Here is a 16,733-nt window from a genome sequence, read left to right as displayed (position 1 = left end):
TTGTAAAAATGTTTTCCTCATGTCTAGCCTGAATCTCCCCTCCTTTAATTTAAAACTGTTACTTCTTGTCCTGTCGCAACAGGCCCTACTTTTAAAAAGTCTGTCCCCATCTTTCTTATAGGTCCCTTTTAAGTACTGAAAGGCCCCAATAAGGTCTCCCTGGAGCCTTCTCCTCCCCAGGTTGAACAACCCCAGCTCTCTCAGCCTGTCCTCATAGGAGAACTGTTCCAGCCCTCTTATCATTTGTATGGTCTCCTCTGTATTTGCTTCAACAGCTGCATGTCCTTTTTATGGACAGAGTTGGACACAGGACTCCAGGTGGGGTCTCACCAGAGCTGAGTGGAGGGGCAGAATCACCTCCCTCAACCTGCTGGCCATGCTCCTTTTGATGCAGCCCAAGATATGACTGGCCTTCTGGGCTGCAAGAGCACACCACTGGCTCATGTCCAATTTTTCACCCACCAGTACCTTCTCCGCAGGGCTGCTGCCAACCCTTTTTTCCCCCAGCCTGTATTGATACCAGGGTCTGCCTTGACCCATGTGCAGGACCTTGCACTGGGCCTTTTTGACCCTCATGAGTACATAGGCCCACTTCTGAAGCTTGTCCAGGTCCCTCTGGATGGCATCCTGTACCTCAGGTGTGTCAACGGCACCACTCAGCTTGGTGTCATCCACAAATTTGCTGAGGGTGCACTTGATCCATTATTCTTCCCCCTCTCACTGATCCTTCCATTTCATGACTTACCATAGGTCAGCAAAACACTGTGTATCAGAACTTGTATCAGGACTATCTATATTAAAGAGTCAAAATCATGTCAGCAATAAAACTGACTGAAAAGATGCCTACATTTACTTTGCTACAAATTTGGGGGGGTGTGTTAAGAAAGTTAAGGTGGGCCTAGGCACTGGATTTTTATGATATAGTGTACATGATCTAGCAAATCCAGCTAGTAACTTCTAGAATAAGCATATAAAAGAACATTTTGGAACAACCTAATCTATTTAAGCAAACAGCTGTAGCTCCTTCTTCTTTCAAATATTTTTACGATATGACACATTCCAAAGCAACAACCTCATCTAAATTAACACTTGTTATTTATTCTGTGATGGAACCGCATCACTGTCAAACACTGTGCATTCAATATCTTGTCAAAATCAGTTTGTATCCCAGTGCTCAGCAGACCCAAATGAAGTCAAAGCCATACATGAGACATGACAAAAAAGCAAGTCCTTCCTATGATATTACCCATATATAATCAAAGGTATCAACAACAGCATCATAATAGAAAAAACACTCTATATTTCTCTTTATTGCATAAACATCTTATTGACCTAAACTGCTAAAATTTCTATTCTAACCAGAGTACCGAAAGGCAGGATGTAAAGTAGCAGTCTTGGCATTCAAGTTGATGGATGGCTCTTCTGAATAGAAGGTGCACCACTTAATCGAGAAAAAATGTACTTAAGATATTAACTCAGTTTCCATTCTTTTAATTTCAGTGTATGAGAGCATAAGAATCTATACAGTGCTTCAAAAGCAGAATTGTAGGTTATTTCAATATTCAGTCTCGCAGAAGATGTAGATAAGGCACACAGGGATATACACATTACAGAAATAAAGAACATTCACAAAGAATACCATTGAACCACAAAGTCGCTATATTAACATTGCATTGCTTTATAATTTAAAATTTTATTTACAATTAATCCATAGAGAAGATTTAAATTGTAAGTGGATCAAGAAAATTAAAAACCAAGGTATTCTCCCACAGTCCTGCTAACAAACCCCCTCTAATGCTAAACAAAACAAAACAACAACCAAAAAACCACAAATACTTGAGAACCTTGAACTTCTTGAACACGTCTGTGCAGAGGAGAAGGAGGTAAAAAGGATTCAGAAAAGCAGCCTGGCACCTCAGACACTTACACTGGGGTATCAAGCTGTTTATACTTCCCACTTCCAAGGAACACATTAAGACAAAAGGCAACAGAGCTCTGTTCAAGGGACAATTTTTGAGTCCCCCAGTTGGCCACCAGAAAGAAATTAATTCTACAGCCACAGTAAGCCTTTACAAACAGCAGTTTACTGTCATCAAGCATCATCCGGACCTTTTTTCTTGGTAAAAAGGCATAAAGATTATCTGCTTATAAAAACACATTTATTGTAATGGCTGAATGCCAACTAGTTTTCAGAAAGTAGTAGGGAAGCCCCCTGCTGCTGCTCTAGATATATTTTTATATTTAAGAAGAGTAAAAACAAGTAACAGTCACATTTTGGAAAGCAAAAAATAACACAAGGATAGTCTAAAAAAAGGGGGAAAGAAGGAAAGGACTCAGTAAGTATACTTCTTATTCCACTCCACAAATAAATCTTAAAGGTATCCCTGTTTTTCATATTTATCCCCTTTTCCCCATTATCTCCTTTCTTTGCACCAGAAATATTTTACTCCTTTATTTGCCTACTTCCTTGTTCACTTAAGCCATTATTTTTCTCAATACCTACAGGCTATTAAATTAAATATAAGAAAATAGCACACATACAACAAAACCATGGTAATTAAACATTTAAGCTACATCTCATTAAACCACCATTTGCTTAAGTCTTTTGAATATGTTCTGGAGCTTGGATCGCATCTTGTTATATCATGTATTTGTACAATCATACAGTGTAACAAATTATAGATCTCTTTTTAGAACATTATCTAATTAGAGAAGAAATACATTGATTTATTCAAGAACAACTTATTTTCCCTACTTAAAGTTCAACTAACTCCAGAAATGTTCTGCACATTTTAAATTGAACTTTATGACTGTTCTCACTCACTGGAAAGACCACACACTTGGAAAGAATTAGTCTTTATCTCGACTTATTAATATAAAACTTAAATTACATTAGCTCTCCATTTCTAAACAGACCTAGCTACTGCTTTATCATGTATTACAGATGCAGCTCATTAATGAACTTAACACATATTTTATTCATATATATGGGCACATACACACATAATCTTCCCTAGATTGGAATAAAGTAATTCTGTTGTGTCACTAATTAAATACATACAGGGAAATATTTTTTGTGTGTTTATTTCAAGCCAAGCATTGTTTTTTCTGTTCTACTTGCTTCACAATACTTCAGTGCAAAGTACATACTGGAAAGCAGACTACTAAAACTAAATATCCCACATAAGTCAATACACAACCCACTTTTCTGTCTTTTAATACTGAATGAAATTATTTGCACCCTTATACTCTTTGGAAGTAGAATTCATTATTTTTAAGTCTGTGGTTTTACTTCTAACATTGTACTAAAATATCCTTATGAAATACAGTATCTTTTCACACTACATAAGCAAATGAAAACCTGCAACCATCTTAGCTACAAATATTTGAGTTATCAAAAGGAAAAACAGATAACTGACAAAACCTTAACAAGTTGATTAACTTCTTAAATTCTTAGACTGAGACAAGTGATCCTTCTTGAGAAATTATAGCACTGCATCATGTTCAGTTAATTTTTTCAAAATTATTTGCAGTTTTAGTATTATTTAATTATTTTTCAGTTAACTAACTTGTTCCTGAACAATGTAATGCAATAGGAAATATCCAGAATAGTTAATAGTAGAGTATTCTAAGCAGGAAAATAAGCCATGCATTCTGAATTATGCACCTATTTTACAAATTTATTCAAATACAAGAGTCACCTTATGCTCCCCCTAAACACTGTTTTCCAGCAGGTTTTGGTTACGTACCATCCTACAGGGAAACACTGTACCAGTTTTTTGAGCATTATCTTTTCCATTTTGTTACTACCAAAGATTTAGGCTGCATACTTTTTTCTTATAGAATAGTAGAATCATATCACAGAATCATAGAACGTCCTGAGTTGGAAGGGACCCACAAGGACCACCAAGTCCAGCTCCCATCCCTGCACATGACAACCCCACAGTTCACACCATGTGTCTGAGGGTGTTGTCCAGTCTCTTCTTGAACACTGTCAGGCTTGGGGTTGTGACTACCTCTTCTTACCATGACTTACCTACTTCTTACAAGTTCAGACATCTTGTGTTGCCAATAGAACAGGATCCTGCCTGGACAAGCAGGTGGCAAGAAATCTTTGCAAAAAGAACTCCAGCTGAGGTAGCTTTGAACAAGTCAGTGTGATACTGACAGACTCCTAAGCAGCCTTTTGTGGGCTTCACATGGGAGCATTCATCTACCTTCTGGGCAGGCTTTTCAACCTAAGGGTTATTTCCATAATGCCAGAGCAGAGACTTCATCTGTCCCTGTTTAAAACTCTCTGGATATGTCCCCAGTCACTGCTGCAGTTGGAATATGACCAAAAAATAACTGATGACAGCTCTGTGACTTCCTGCCCATCTATTAATATGGAAGGAGATATCTTTCCTTAATTTTGGATGTTACTAAACATGGATTCAAACAGCATAGACTTTGAGAAAGTAAACAACATTACACTGTCAAGCAGAAGTGCATTGATTACTTTTTAAAAGTTGCAAAAACTATCAGAAATGTCATCTTAACATACTCTAGAGTGATATTAATTCATTTTTTAATCTAATTAATTTTATGCCAGTTCCATCTGGAATCTCGTCAGATTGATACAATTTAAAAATCTCTATGATAAACTACTTTTATAAAAATATTACTATTTTCAAATAAATGGGTAAAATGTAAGTCACAGCATTTACAAAAGAAAAAAAAAAAATCAAACATTCCCACAACAAAAATGAAAAGATTCTTAGCTTAATTTAGTTTTCATCTGGCTTGAAAGAAGCTTACCAAACTGTTGTTTCCACCTGACTGTCGTGCAGCTGTCGATTGTCTAACTGGGCGAAGAGAGGAAAGAGAACCTGAATTCCTCCAATGGAATGAATGGCGCTGTGAATGGAGTGTGTTACAATAGCTTTCACATCCTAAATGAACAAAAATAAATAAAAGAAAAAATTTGGTTAATCTCAATTTTAAAAGACAGTTACAAGCGTAACTTGAGTTATATAACTTAAGACTCATAACTAAGACTGAATTGAGTGCAAACTAAGGCAGACCTGTTTAACTTAGTTTCATTAATTATGTTTCAATTATAATCACTTTACTCAAAAGCAAACATTAAACAGAAAAACTTCAGTATCATGGCAAACTGTGCCTTATATTATGAAGTACATATTTCTTAATGAAGAAATAATCATTTTTTGCTATAGAAAGTGAGCAAAGAACAGTTCAAACGATAAGCCTATTAAGAGCTGAGATAATACAAAAGAACAATTTCTTGGTGAACTAGCACACAAATCCTCTTATCCAAATGACGATGAACTAACAGTAATCACAGAACATCAATTTCGTAGCACAAACCTGAAGCATAAGAGCATGGGGGGAGTGTACAAAAATTGAAGGATTTTCCTTTGGTGAGGATTCAAGGCATAGCTGAGCATCAGTAGCTTTCGCATTGTAAGTAAAAGCAATGCTACTTGCAAGTTTCCCATCATATAGCACTTGTTTGTGGTGTTCAGCCAGATGAATGTCACTCTCAGATTTAAATTTGAATGTGCTCTGAAAAAACAAAACAAAACAAAAACCCACGAGTTTAACAAAGATAGTATTTTAGACAAAATCCTTGCCACAAAATATGCATAAAATACATTGGACTTAAGAAGGAATATAGCAAGTGCTAAACTTTGTTTTAATTTTCCAGTAGTTTTATTCTACTTAACAATGAGACCATTTTTGCCTTTACTGTACTCCACCTCAATATGTCAATATAATATTTGTATTTTGTGTAGTATTACTTCTCTCTCCTTTCAGCATCAGTGTCAACAAGTTTCAGAAGTAACTATTTGGAAAAATGTTTCACATCAAACATCTATAAATATGGTAAAATTTAAAAACAGTGAGCACACAATGCAATACAACTAAAGAACAATTAAATATATTTTAGCTTGTAAAAACTCACTCAAATTAGAATATCAAACTGTATAACATTTTGATTGAAGGAACAGGTTTTTTTTAAACAGCATTAAAACCTATGCTTCATTTACAGTCAGGAGTATAGATAAACAAACTATTTACACTAACAAAAAATCCAAATAAAATTGTAAATGCTGTATTTCAAATTAATGCTTCTCAAACTCAAACCTTTTTACAAAGGAAGACTGAAAATTTCTATTATTCTTAAACATACTGTAACTCATATCTGATCTAAAACTAACCTTCCTGGCAACACTGACAAATCAATCAAACACAAGATAGATTTTTGCCTTTCTGTGATGCATTGTTAAACTTACTTCGCACACAACTACTTTTGCCTGTAACAATCATTTGACAACACACAGTGCTGTACTGAGTCAAGTAAAACAAATCTGTTAGAAATGACCACAATTTAATGAATGCAACACATATCTAGAATATGTTAGATTTCTAAAATCTTTACTCAGTTTACAATAATTTATTTTTGATGTTAATTATGAATCGTTTTGCTTCTTCCCACTGCATATAGCCATTGCAATTCTCTTTATTTCCTTGGTTCTACAAAATCTTTCCCTCCCTCTCCACACACAGTAAGAAACTCTATATCGTGAAACTAATCAAACTACTGTCACTAGGGTTCTGGTTATCCAGGCCATGAGAATGAAAATAGGCTACTCATAGTCTATCAGTTGCTTTTTCCAAACAAATTACAGGTTCCTACCAATTATGTAAACCCATAAAACCTATCCAGCTTTTGCAGAGAAGTCAAGGCTGCTGGAAACCCTAAAAAAATTCTCATGCTTACAGCCAAACGATGGGAAAGCACATCTGCTGAAGTAACTGACACATGGCACTGTAAGGTCTTGTGACAAGTGTCCATTTTTATGTGGGTCATGAGATTGATACAGACTGAATAGCCTGGGCATCTGACTGCAGCTGCTGGAGAACCCTTGGAGCAGTTCTGTCAGTCAGCCCTGTCCCATGCTTGGTGATGTCAAGAAGGAAGGCAGACACTCATAGGAAAGAAAAAATATTTGTATGAAGACATTTTCCAGAAGCTCTCAAGTATTTTGAATAATTCTCCTTTGGGAGAAAAGCTTTGGCACAACCAGAGTTCAAGACTTGTTTTTTTTGGAGAGCTGAACAGTTGATTCTCCCAGTTGGCTAACAGTACCAACAGGTTGAATGAACAGGACAGGTACTGAACTACTTCAGAAACTATTCTGAAAGGTCAGTATGCAACTGCAAGTCAGGTAAGAGCAAGAACGTGATCTCTCATGTCCAGCAATTCAAAGTATGTGTCAGTTGAAGCTCCTTTGGACTGTGAAACACCACACTAAAGTGTCCTGAACTGATGGACCTTTGCACCCACACAGAATCTGAAATAATTTAGAGAAGTAAACTTAACTGCGAGATGAAAGAGGCAAGCTTCCTGTGAAAGCCACCACCAGTTCCCTGGAATCTCTAAATTACAGGACATGGTTCCTTTTTTTGTTGTGGCTAGATCTTGCGTTGGACGGTGAGAAAAAAAGGGTTCTGTTTTGTCTTATGTTTTGGAAATAAGGAATTTAAAGAAATAAGTTGTGTTATTTCTAGGATCTTGCTCTAGGAATTTTCTCTTTTTAACTGCTATTAGTAAAATAAAATTTCAGATTCTGAGATTGGGAAGAAGCTACTTTAGAGAGGAAAGAGGCATTAACTGTGTTTGAAACATGACCTAAACCTAAAAATATTATATACTCCCCAAAAAATTCCGGTAAGTATTAAATTTTATCTAACTGACATTTTACAAAAAAACAAAAAACAACAAAAAACCCACCAAAACAACAACAACCAAACAAAAAAAAAACACACAAAAAAAAGAAGAAAAGAAAAAACAAACAAAAAAAACACCCAAACAAAACCAGTAAGAGTGTATAGGTGTGAAGAAATGTAGTTTAAGGGAAGTCTATGAATCGAGCAAGGTAATTTGACAACATTGTAATAAGGTTAGGGCAGAAACTACTGGAAATGTCATTTCACATGAAATCATGTGTGCCGTATGAACCCCTTCAACACTCACAAATATTACATAATAATTTTCTCTTCTTGAAATAAATGAAAACATTATTCCTATTTGATATAACTTCAGTATGCTGCTGCAAATCCAGGATCCTAAGAAAGTCACAAAGATTTACTGCATTTATAAGGTAGCATTACTTTCTTTCGTATGATCCAAAAAAAAAAAAAAAGCAGAAATTTTTCCAAACAAAATATGGTATTAAGTTTGGAGTAAAGTACTCCTTGTTTGCACAGGTGATACACTTCTCTTGACTGACTGACCATTTTCAGTTTCAAGACAGGTTTTAACCATCAACCATATGCAATATATTTCCTCTTCCCCTAGTAACCTTGACATATATTTGGCTATTCACACTACCTACATACCATAAAAGATATTTTCAACTGTCACTGTCATTCAAGTGTTAGCTGCCATCAAATGATTTAGAGAAATTATTTTCATCACACCAAATTAATATTATAAAATCTCAGTGTTGATTTTTACATACTATTTTTTAAAGTTTTTATTTTCAGAGTATATGATATATACTAAAAAACTGAGTCTACTTGAGATGATACTGCAAATTCCACTAATCAGAAAATTTGGGACTAATTGATGGTAGAAATTCATAGTGTTTAGCTGGAGTTAGATTAATTTTCAAGCCTTCTCCACAAGGCAGTTTCAGCAGACTTCTGCAAAGTATTTGCATTGTTTTTCTTGATGAGATAATACTATATGCAGCCATTAAAACGTATAAGTGATTGTTTATAGTAGAGATCTTACTTTATACATGCAACATTTATTTGTCTAAACTGTCACTTAAATGTCACCAGCAAAGAATGAGTAAAAAGCTCAGCATTTACTTCAGCAGAAGTATTTGAAATTGTGCATTTGAACAGAATTGGTCTAGAGAGCAAGTCTGATGGGGAGCAGTTAAGGGAACTGGGGCTGTTCACAGAAAGGGTTGTCAGGCAATGGAACAGGCTGCCCAGGGAAGTGGTGGAGTCACCATCCCTAGAGGTGTTTAAAAGATGCATAGATCAGGTTCTAGGGACATGGTTTAGGGGCAGAGTTAGGGTCTCTTCCAACCAAAACAACTTCATGATTCTACTATTCTATTATGCCCTGTTGAATTTTAATATGCCTTAAATCATGTTTTAAACATAAACAGTAGTGAATTATTCCCCGGTATTCAGCATGCCAAATATAAAATTGCTCTAATCTGTTTATAACTCATAAATTTCACATACAAACATGTTTCAGATATGCTTTAAATAAATGACTTGCATCTTTCAAAATGCTGGTAGAAATTAAAGTTTGTTAAAGAATTTGAAGAAATATTCTTTTGCTAAAAACAAATCATATAGCTCTAGTGATTCTGAGACAAATATCTACATGCATACGTATCTTCCAACTGTATCAACTATTTTATTTTCCAGCTTTATGTTTTTTAAGATCCATTATTACCTTATAGCCAGGTCCTAACTGATGTATTGCAAAAATCTGTGCTGGGTTGAGCGCTTCAGTGAATACATATACTGCTCCAAGCTGGCCACAGAACACTCTATTAGCATCAGCAGTCTCCGAAGAGCCAAGAAAACATTTGTCGTAGCTCTGTATCAGAAAGAGGCAATATTAATGAAGTTTAGTCACACAAACTATACAATTAAATAGTATTTATGTACAGCTACTGAAGGCAAAAAATAAAGAGAGACTGTAATTAAGAAAATAAATAAATAATTTTTTACTTCTGTTCCTGATTCCCTGTAGTGAACAATTTAATTTTGAATATAGTAGCATTAATTGTTTCACAGGTCAGTATTGCAGTGGTGTTATGACTGGCTGCTAGGACTTCTTTTTCATTAATTTTTTGACATATAGAGAAAATTAGAACAGTACATTCAAGTACCAAACAACATTTCCCATGGCCTTCTAGGAAATATGAAAGCCTTGAAGTTCCCTGTAATTATACCTGGAACTCCCAGTGCTAATACATGAGAACACATGCTGAAATGGACTCCTTTCACTGTTGTGCTAATAGAGCTAAACATGTCTAGGAAAAAAAAAAAAAAAAAAAAAAATCTGAATTTTCCTAGTTTGCAACTGGTGCACAGTCTCCCTTTATGACCACAGCCTATAATGATTTGCTTTGACCTTAAACTCCTGTCTTCCACAGTTACAAGAGTTGTTATTTTCCATTCTTCTCTCCAGCCACTAGCCCTCTGCACAAAGACCTGCAGTTCTCCATCTACCCATTTCCTATTTTTTCAGATTTGAAAGTTTTTTGTTTTGGTGGTTTTTTTGTTTGCTTGGGGTTTTTTGGTTGGTTGGTTTTTTGTTTGGTTTGTTGTTGTTTCGAGGTTTTGTTTGTTCGTTTATTTCTGATTTTTTTTTTGTGTGGCTTTTTGTTTGTTTCTTTGTTTGTTTTTCAATTTATTTTGCAAGAATAAGGTTAAGTTATTCTGGCGCTACCAAGAAAAAAGGCTGTCAGATTAAGCAAAGTTTAGAACTTAACTGTCTAGAATAAAGTTCTGGGAAACTGGAAAATAAGCCGCAGTGCAAGAGGACAACAAAAGGAAGTACAAGGATCTTTGCAAGGCTCTTCTCTCAGCTTCCTTGAGTCACATGTACTTTATTTAAAGGAAACAAGGATCAGGCTTCATTTTTTTGAGCTCAATCAGCAAACCAGCACTAGGAAGACTGGTTTCTCATCTTGCTTGGCTGATGAGTTTTACCCTAAGAAAGACTTTTGCCAGCCTAGAGAATGGAATCAAATATGGTGAACTGCTACAGCAGCTGATCTAGGTGGATAAACTATTAGCACAGAAAATGGGACTCTGTGAAGAGTTAAGAGGAAGTCAAAGATCTTGAGCTCAGCTTTGCAATGAGGTGAGGAGTGAAGTACCCAGAATTTTATTACCTCATTTATCCTCCTTTAGACCAAATACCTCTTCTATTTTTTTTTGTTTGGAATTTCTAGTTTTTTGATATATTTTCTTTTTGGACAAAAAATCTTCTGAAAAAAACTACATCAAAATTGATTTACAACATCTTATTCAGGATGCACAGTGCAAAAGATGGGCTGTGAGACCTTCTGACTGCTGGTAAATTTAGGGGTGAAAGTTCCTAACAATTTTCAGTTAGTTCATTAGTGTCTTGCTTAGCCTTGAAGGCTTCACTGACACTTGTGCTATTACCATCAAAAAGCATTGAGTCAATTCATGTCAAGCAACCGCCATTCTTAATATTTATTTGAGGATTTTGTCTGAGCTACTGATGCCACCCTTTTTCCTAGTTCTTTCTTACAAATTCTGAGACATATTTTAGTCGATGAAGGAAAGGCTGTGGATGTTGTGTACTTAGACTTCAGTAAACCCTTTGACACCGTATCCCACAGTATTCTCCTGGAAAAACTGGCTGCTCATGGCCTGGACAGGCATACCTTTCACTGGGTTAAGAACTGGCTGGAGGGCCAGGCCCAAATTGTTGTGGTGAACGGAGTCAAATTCAGTAGGTAGTGGGTCATGAGTGGTGTTCCTCGGGGTTCAGTATTGGGGCCAGTTCTGTTTAATTTCTTTATCAATTATCTGGATGAAGGGATTGAGTGCACCCTTAGTAAGTCTGGAGACAAGACCAAGTTGAGTGGGAGTGTTGATATGCTGGAGGGCAGGGAAGCCATACAGAGGGATCTGGACTGGCTGGATCATTGGGCTGAGGCCAGTTGTATGAGATTTAACAAGGTCAAGTGCTGGGTTCTGCACTTGGGTCACAACAACCCCAGGCAGTGCAACAGCCTCTGGGAAGAGTGGCTGGAAAGCTGCTTGGCAGAAAAAGATCTGGGCTTGTTCAACAGCCGGCTGAACATGAAACAGTAGTGTGTCCACAGCATCCTGGCTTGTATCAGCAATAGTGTGTCCAGCAGGACTAGGGAAGTGATCGTTCCCCTGTACTCAGCACTGCTTAGGTGGCACCTTGAATCCTGTGTTCAGTTTTGGGCTCCTCACTACAAGAAAGACATTGAAGTGCTGCAGAGTGCAGAGGAAGGCGACAAAGCTGGTGAGGGGCCTGGAGCTCAAGTTTGATGAGGAACAGCTGAGGGAACTGGGACTGTTTAGCCTGGAGAAAAGGAGGCTGAGGGGAGACCTTATCACTGTCTACAACTACCTGAAAGGAGGTTGTAGCATGGAGGGTGTTGATCTCTTCTCCCAGGTAGCAAGTGATAGGACGAGAGGAAATGGCTTCAAGTTGCACCATGGGAGGTTCAGACTGGATATCAGGAAAAATGTATTCACAGGAAAAGTTGTGAAGCACTGGAACAGGATGCCAAGGGAAGTGGTTGAGTCACCATCCCTGGAGGTGTTTAAAATAAGTATAGATGGATCTCTTAGGGACATGGTTTAGTGCTAGATTTAGATTGTGGTTGGACTCAATGATCTTAAGGGTCTTTTCCAACCAAAATGGTTCTATGATTCTAAGGGCATTTTCCCGGATTCTTCTAGTTATTAGTTGTACAACACCAATTGTAGCTTTCCACAAATTCTGAGTGTTACATATAATTACACTGTAGGTCTTTTAACCTGTAGTAATTTCCAGTTCTGTCTTTTTTCATTCTTACTGGATTACACTTTCCCAGTTTCTGGTGCTTTACTCTGGATTAGGAGTTTCCTTCATTTTTAATTGGAGGGAAGGGCTAACTCCTAATCTTCTCCTAATATTTTTTCAGTCCTGTTCCAGATGCCAAACAGTACATAAACTTGACATTTATTTATCCATTTATTTATTTATTTTAAAGCCAGCTCCCAATACTCAGAGCTCAACTGGTCTTCCTCACATTTCCAAAGTTTTAAACCTGATGGACACAACTGATTCAAGCTTGTTTGCCTATTTCTGTACATCCCTAGTAGTGTGTCATTAATGACAGCAAGAGGAGGTGACTGACAGACCCGCTTCCTTCAGTGACTTGGTACAAATTCTTCTATTCTATTTACAAGAAAAATTAAATTCCTGGCACCTATGGACCTTGTTACTTAAGGACATAACCTTACTCTTAATATTCTTGATGCTTGCAAGCCTTCTTTCAAATGCAGCCCAAGTACTACTGATGTCATCAGCCTATTGGCTTTTTACCACATAAGTCAACTTCTAAAACCCTTGTACAGTTTCCTTATGCTACAATGGAAATGTGCAGTTCAATGAAAGATGACAGGACATGATCAAGTGTATCTTCATCCAGCTACTTGAACAAAAATCTTCCATAAAACTTCAATGTTCCCATATTCCACAACTTCAGAAGTTTTATGCTTTCTCTCACATTATTTCCCATAACTGGGTAAAATTCCCAGTCTAACAGCTGTAATAGCCAAACTCTTCCAATTCAACTTCCATCTCCAAGTGTATTTCATCTCTTATGAATAATTAACTACATAAGGTATTTAGAGCTGACCACAACTACTGACCAGCTAGCAATTGCACACATTTTATTATGTTATACCCTGTCAGACATTTCACTTTGTCTCACTGTCATAATCTCTAGCTATATTTACTCCTTGGAATATAAACTCAGTGAGTTATTTACCACTAGCTGTTGTATCTTGGGTAGCACTCTAACACACTGCATCTCAGCACTTCTGTGGTTTATATATTTCATTAAAGAGTATTAACTAAGTCAGAGCCAAAAATGGCTCTGTGGAAACAGTGTATCAGCAGCATTCACAATAGAAAGAGCTCTACAAAGAAGTGTCTTCCCCTTTTTCACCCATACTCATATCTTCCCTCTAACATTTGGGTTCAGCATTGTGGAACATTTTTAATACACAGAGGTCCTCTCAATAAAATGAAAAATCTTGGTGAATGTCTGAGTGATTTAGAGTTTGCATAGATGACATTTTACAAATCCCTAGACGAAAATACGTCTATTAAGACAACATACATTTGTGAAGAACACAGATGTGAAGCCTTAATGACTACTTAATATAATATCCTCTATCTTACTGTCCATATTACAGAAACAGTTAAGAACCCAGTGACTTCACAGCTATGTATAAATAAGAATGAATTAGAAAAAAATAAAAGAAAAAAATCATTAAAATCTTTTTTTAAAAATCATCTTCTTCAACTTTCACCCTTTTTGTCATCTGCATCTTTAATGTCTTCCAGGGCACATATGAAAATTGTCTAGTGATGTATCCAAAGAAAAAATGAAGAATACCTTGGCATTTAATTTGAACTTAATCTATTTAACAGATACAGGTCTATTTGTGGATATACATACAATCTTCTCCAGGTAAAAGTGACTGTTTTCTGCCAGTGGGACAAGCAGATGCAAGAACACTGTGTTGTTGCTCTGAGATGACTAATGCCTTGCAACTGTACATCTCTCAATATCTTTAACTGGTTTGGATGGCCAATAAGGGAGGACATCTCTCTCTAAAAGTTCACTACCTAAGAAAATTGCTCAGTGTTTCAGGGTTGAAATTTTGTAGCAGTTAATTTGTACTCGCTAACAACATTAATTAATTATTAATACCTCAATACTTAGCGTATGTAAAATCTGTAACTCTACCACATTTTACTATGGAAAAAGCTAAGTATTAATCCATTGTTATCAGTGTCCCCTATACACTACCATATACTAAAAATATTAGATATAACAATCTCTCCAAACAAAATCTCAGTAAATTTCATTAAAATAACTATGCAAAATACTGCCCCCCCATAATAGTCTAAAAATATTAATATATAAAATCATTAATATTAAATTTTCTTAAGTACTTAGAAGATAAATTAAAGGAAAAAGTTTGTTAAAAATTACAAGTATCTAGACAAAACAAATCTAGTACTTTTTTTTTTTTCTTTTTCAGTTTACTTTCAAATAAATAGCTGTGAGAAAGGAAAAAATAGTCTTACATCATTCGTGTTAACATGCCAGGCCATGTCACCATAGGATACCAGCTGACCATTCACGTAGCATCGTATTTCACTGTTTCTCCATCGGTTATAGATGTGTACTATGCTTATCATGTACCACTGGAAAGACAGGGAAAATCAATATGTAGTGACAGTTTTTGTGCTATAAATCATAAACCTAATAAGTGGGCAGTCTCATAAAGTTACACAAACAGATGCATCCTTGCAAACTTGTAAAGTGGAGTCAGTGGAACTTCAAGCTTGGTCAGTAGATCTGTGCCTAAAAGTAATGATGTACCTACCTGCATCCCTTTATGGGATTAGAGTCAAAAGTGCACACATACAATTTAAAAGTTGAATACACTTCCATTCCTGAAAGCATAATTTAATCTAAAAACTATACACTGTTAACACAAAACACAACTGAGTTCTAATGGGAAATCCAGTTCTGCGTGCACTTACCTTAACAAATTCATATCTCATATTTTTCTCATTGCTGTCTGTGTGAAATTATTAAGTAAAAGATTCACAACAGCAAATTTTACAGCCTAGCTTAAGATTTCATCCCAATTGCTTCATATATATTTATTTTTCTATTCATTACTATTCCACCAATTTTTGGACCACTGTCTTATCATTAAAAATGCATTACACAATCAGAGAAAGCCTCACAGTAAAATGTTTTCAAGGACAACTATGGTGGCCTTTCAAATAATCTGTTCAATAGGAATAATTATATCCATTGTAAGTACATTCAAGAAGAAACCCTTAAGTTTCCCTTAAAACTGAACCTTTCAACTCATCCAAGACTAGGAATGGAAATTTAATCTTTAAGATTTGCAAATCGACAAATACTTAACCATAAGGGGTGTCTGGATTAATAAAAATGTGTGCAAACCAGATGAAAATGGACATACTGGAGAAAGTCCAGAAATGGCCAAAAAGCCGATTAAGTGATTGAAGCCTCTGATACATGTTGAGAAGCTGAGATAGGGGTCTGTTTAGCCTAGAGAAGGCCCAGGGGGATCTCATCCATGTGTATGGGCAGGGGATAAAGAAGATGGAGCCAGAGGCTTCTTACTAGTATCCAGTGAGAGGACAAGAGGCAGTGGGCACAAACTGAAATACAGGAAATTCCATTTAAACATATGTAAGAAGGGTGGTAGCAAGCAGTAGGGACAGTGAAACACTAGCACAGGTTGCTCAGAGAAACTGTGGAGTCTCCTTGCTTGGAAATATTCAAGAGCCAATGGGACACACTCAGAGCAACCTGAAATACAGGTCCCTTCTTTGAAGAGGGGGTGAGACTAGACTGTCTCAACATGTCCCTTTCCTATCTTAATCCATACTGATTCTGTGAAAAATTCAGCTCATCTTCCCTGAAAACACCACTTCATATTTTAATAATTTGGAATAGTAATTTACAATGTACTTGTCTTCCTTTTCTTGGTATCTGCTTCAATTATTATCTTTTGACTTTTATGTTCAGCTAAGCCTCCTTTTTTCAAAGCAGAGAATTTCTGCATCCCTTGAGGCATTATTTTAATAAGTCACTTAGTGACTCCCTCCCTGAGCTGGCATAAGTAGATACAGAGCCTACTAATAAAGAAATCTGACCCTCTGATATAGAGAAAATAAAAGCAAAAAGTTTTCACATGTCAATTTCAAAATCAGATAGAGCACAGAATTACAAAAAAAAAAAAAAAGCATGCAGCAAAATATATTTTGATAATAATTGTTGCAGTAGCCCTCAAACTGAACTGTATTCTGTTACATATCTATAGTATCTAGGTATATTAGAATACAC

General features: G+C 36.2%; 1 protein-coding gene across 13 annotated transcripts in view; it reads right to left on the bottom strand.

The window, feature by feature from the left end:
• The window catches only part of NBEA (neurobeachin), a 490,360-nt gene that overhangs the window by 363,539 nt on the left and 110,088 nt on the right, over nucleotides 1–16,733 (bottom strand). For all 13 annotated transcript variants that reach the window (XM_065051668.1, XM_065051676.1, XM_065051716.1 and 10 more), the window contains exons 7-10: nucleotides 14,927–15,046; nucleotides 9,488–9,634; nucleotides 5,368–5,565; nucleotides 4,798–4,931 (exon numbers count right to left, since the gene is read on the bottom strand). In XM_065051668.1, coding sequence (XP_064907740.1) covers nucleotides 4,798–4,931; nucleotides 5,368–5,565; nucleotides 9,488–9,634; nucleotides 14,927–15,046 — 599 coding nt within the window. The remainder of the gene's footprint in view (nucleotides 1–4,797; nucleotides 4,932–5,367; nucleotides 5,566–9,487; nucleotides 9,635–14,926; nucleotides 15,047–16,733) is intronic.

Source organism: Columba livia, chromosome 1 (assembly GCF_036013475.1).
Source record: "Columba livia isolate bColLiv1 breed racing homer chromosome 1, bColLiv1.pat.W.v2, whole genome shotgun sequence".
Lineage (NCBI taxonomy): Eukaryota > Metazoa > Chordata > Aves > Columbiformes > Columbidae > Columba > Columba livia.
Note: the sequence above shows the minus strand (reverse complement) of the source record. Positions and strands in the feature narration are given on the sequence as shown.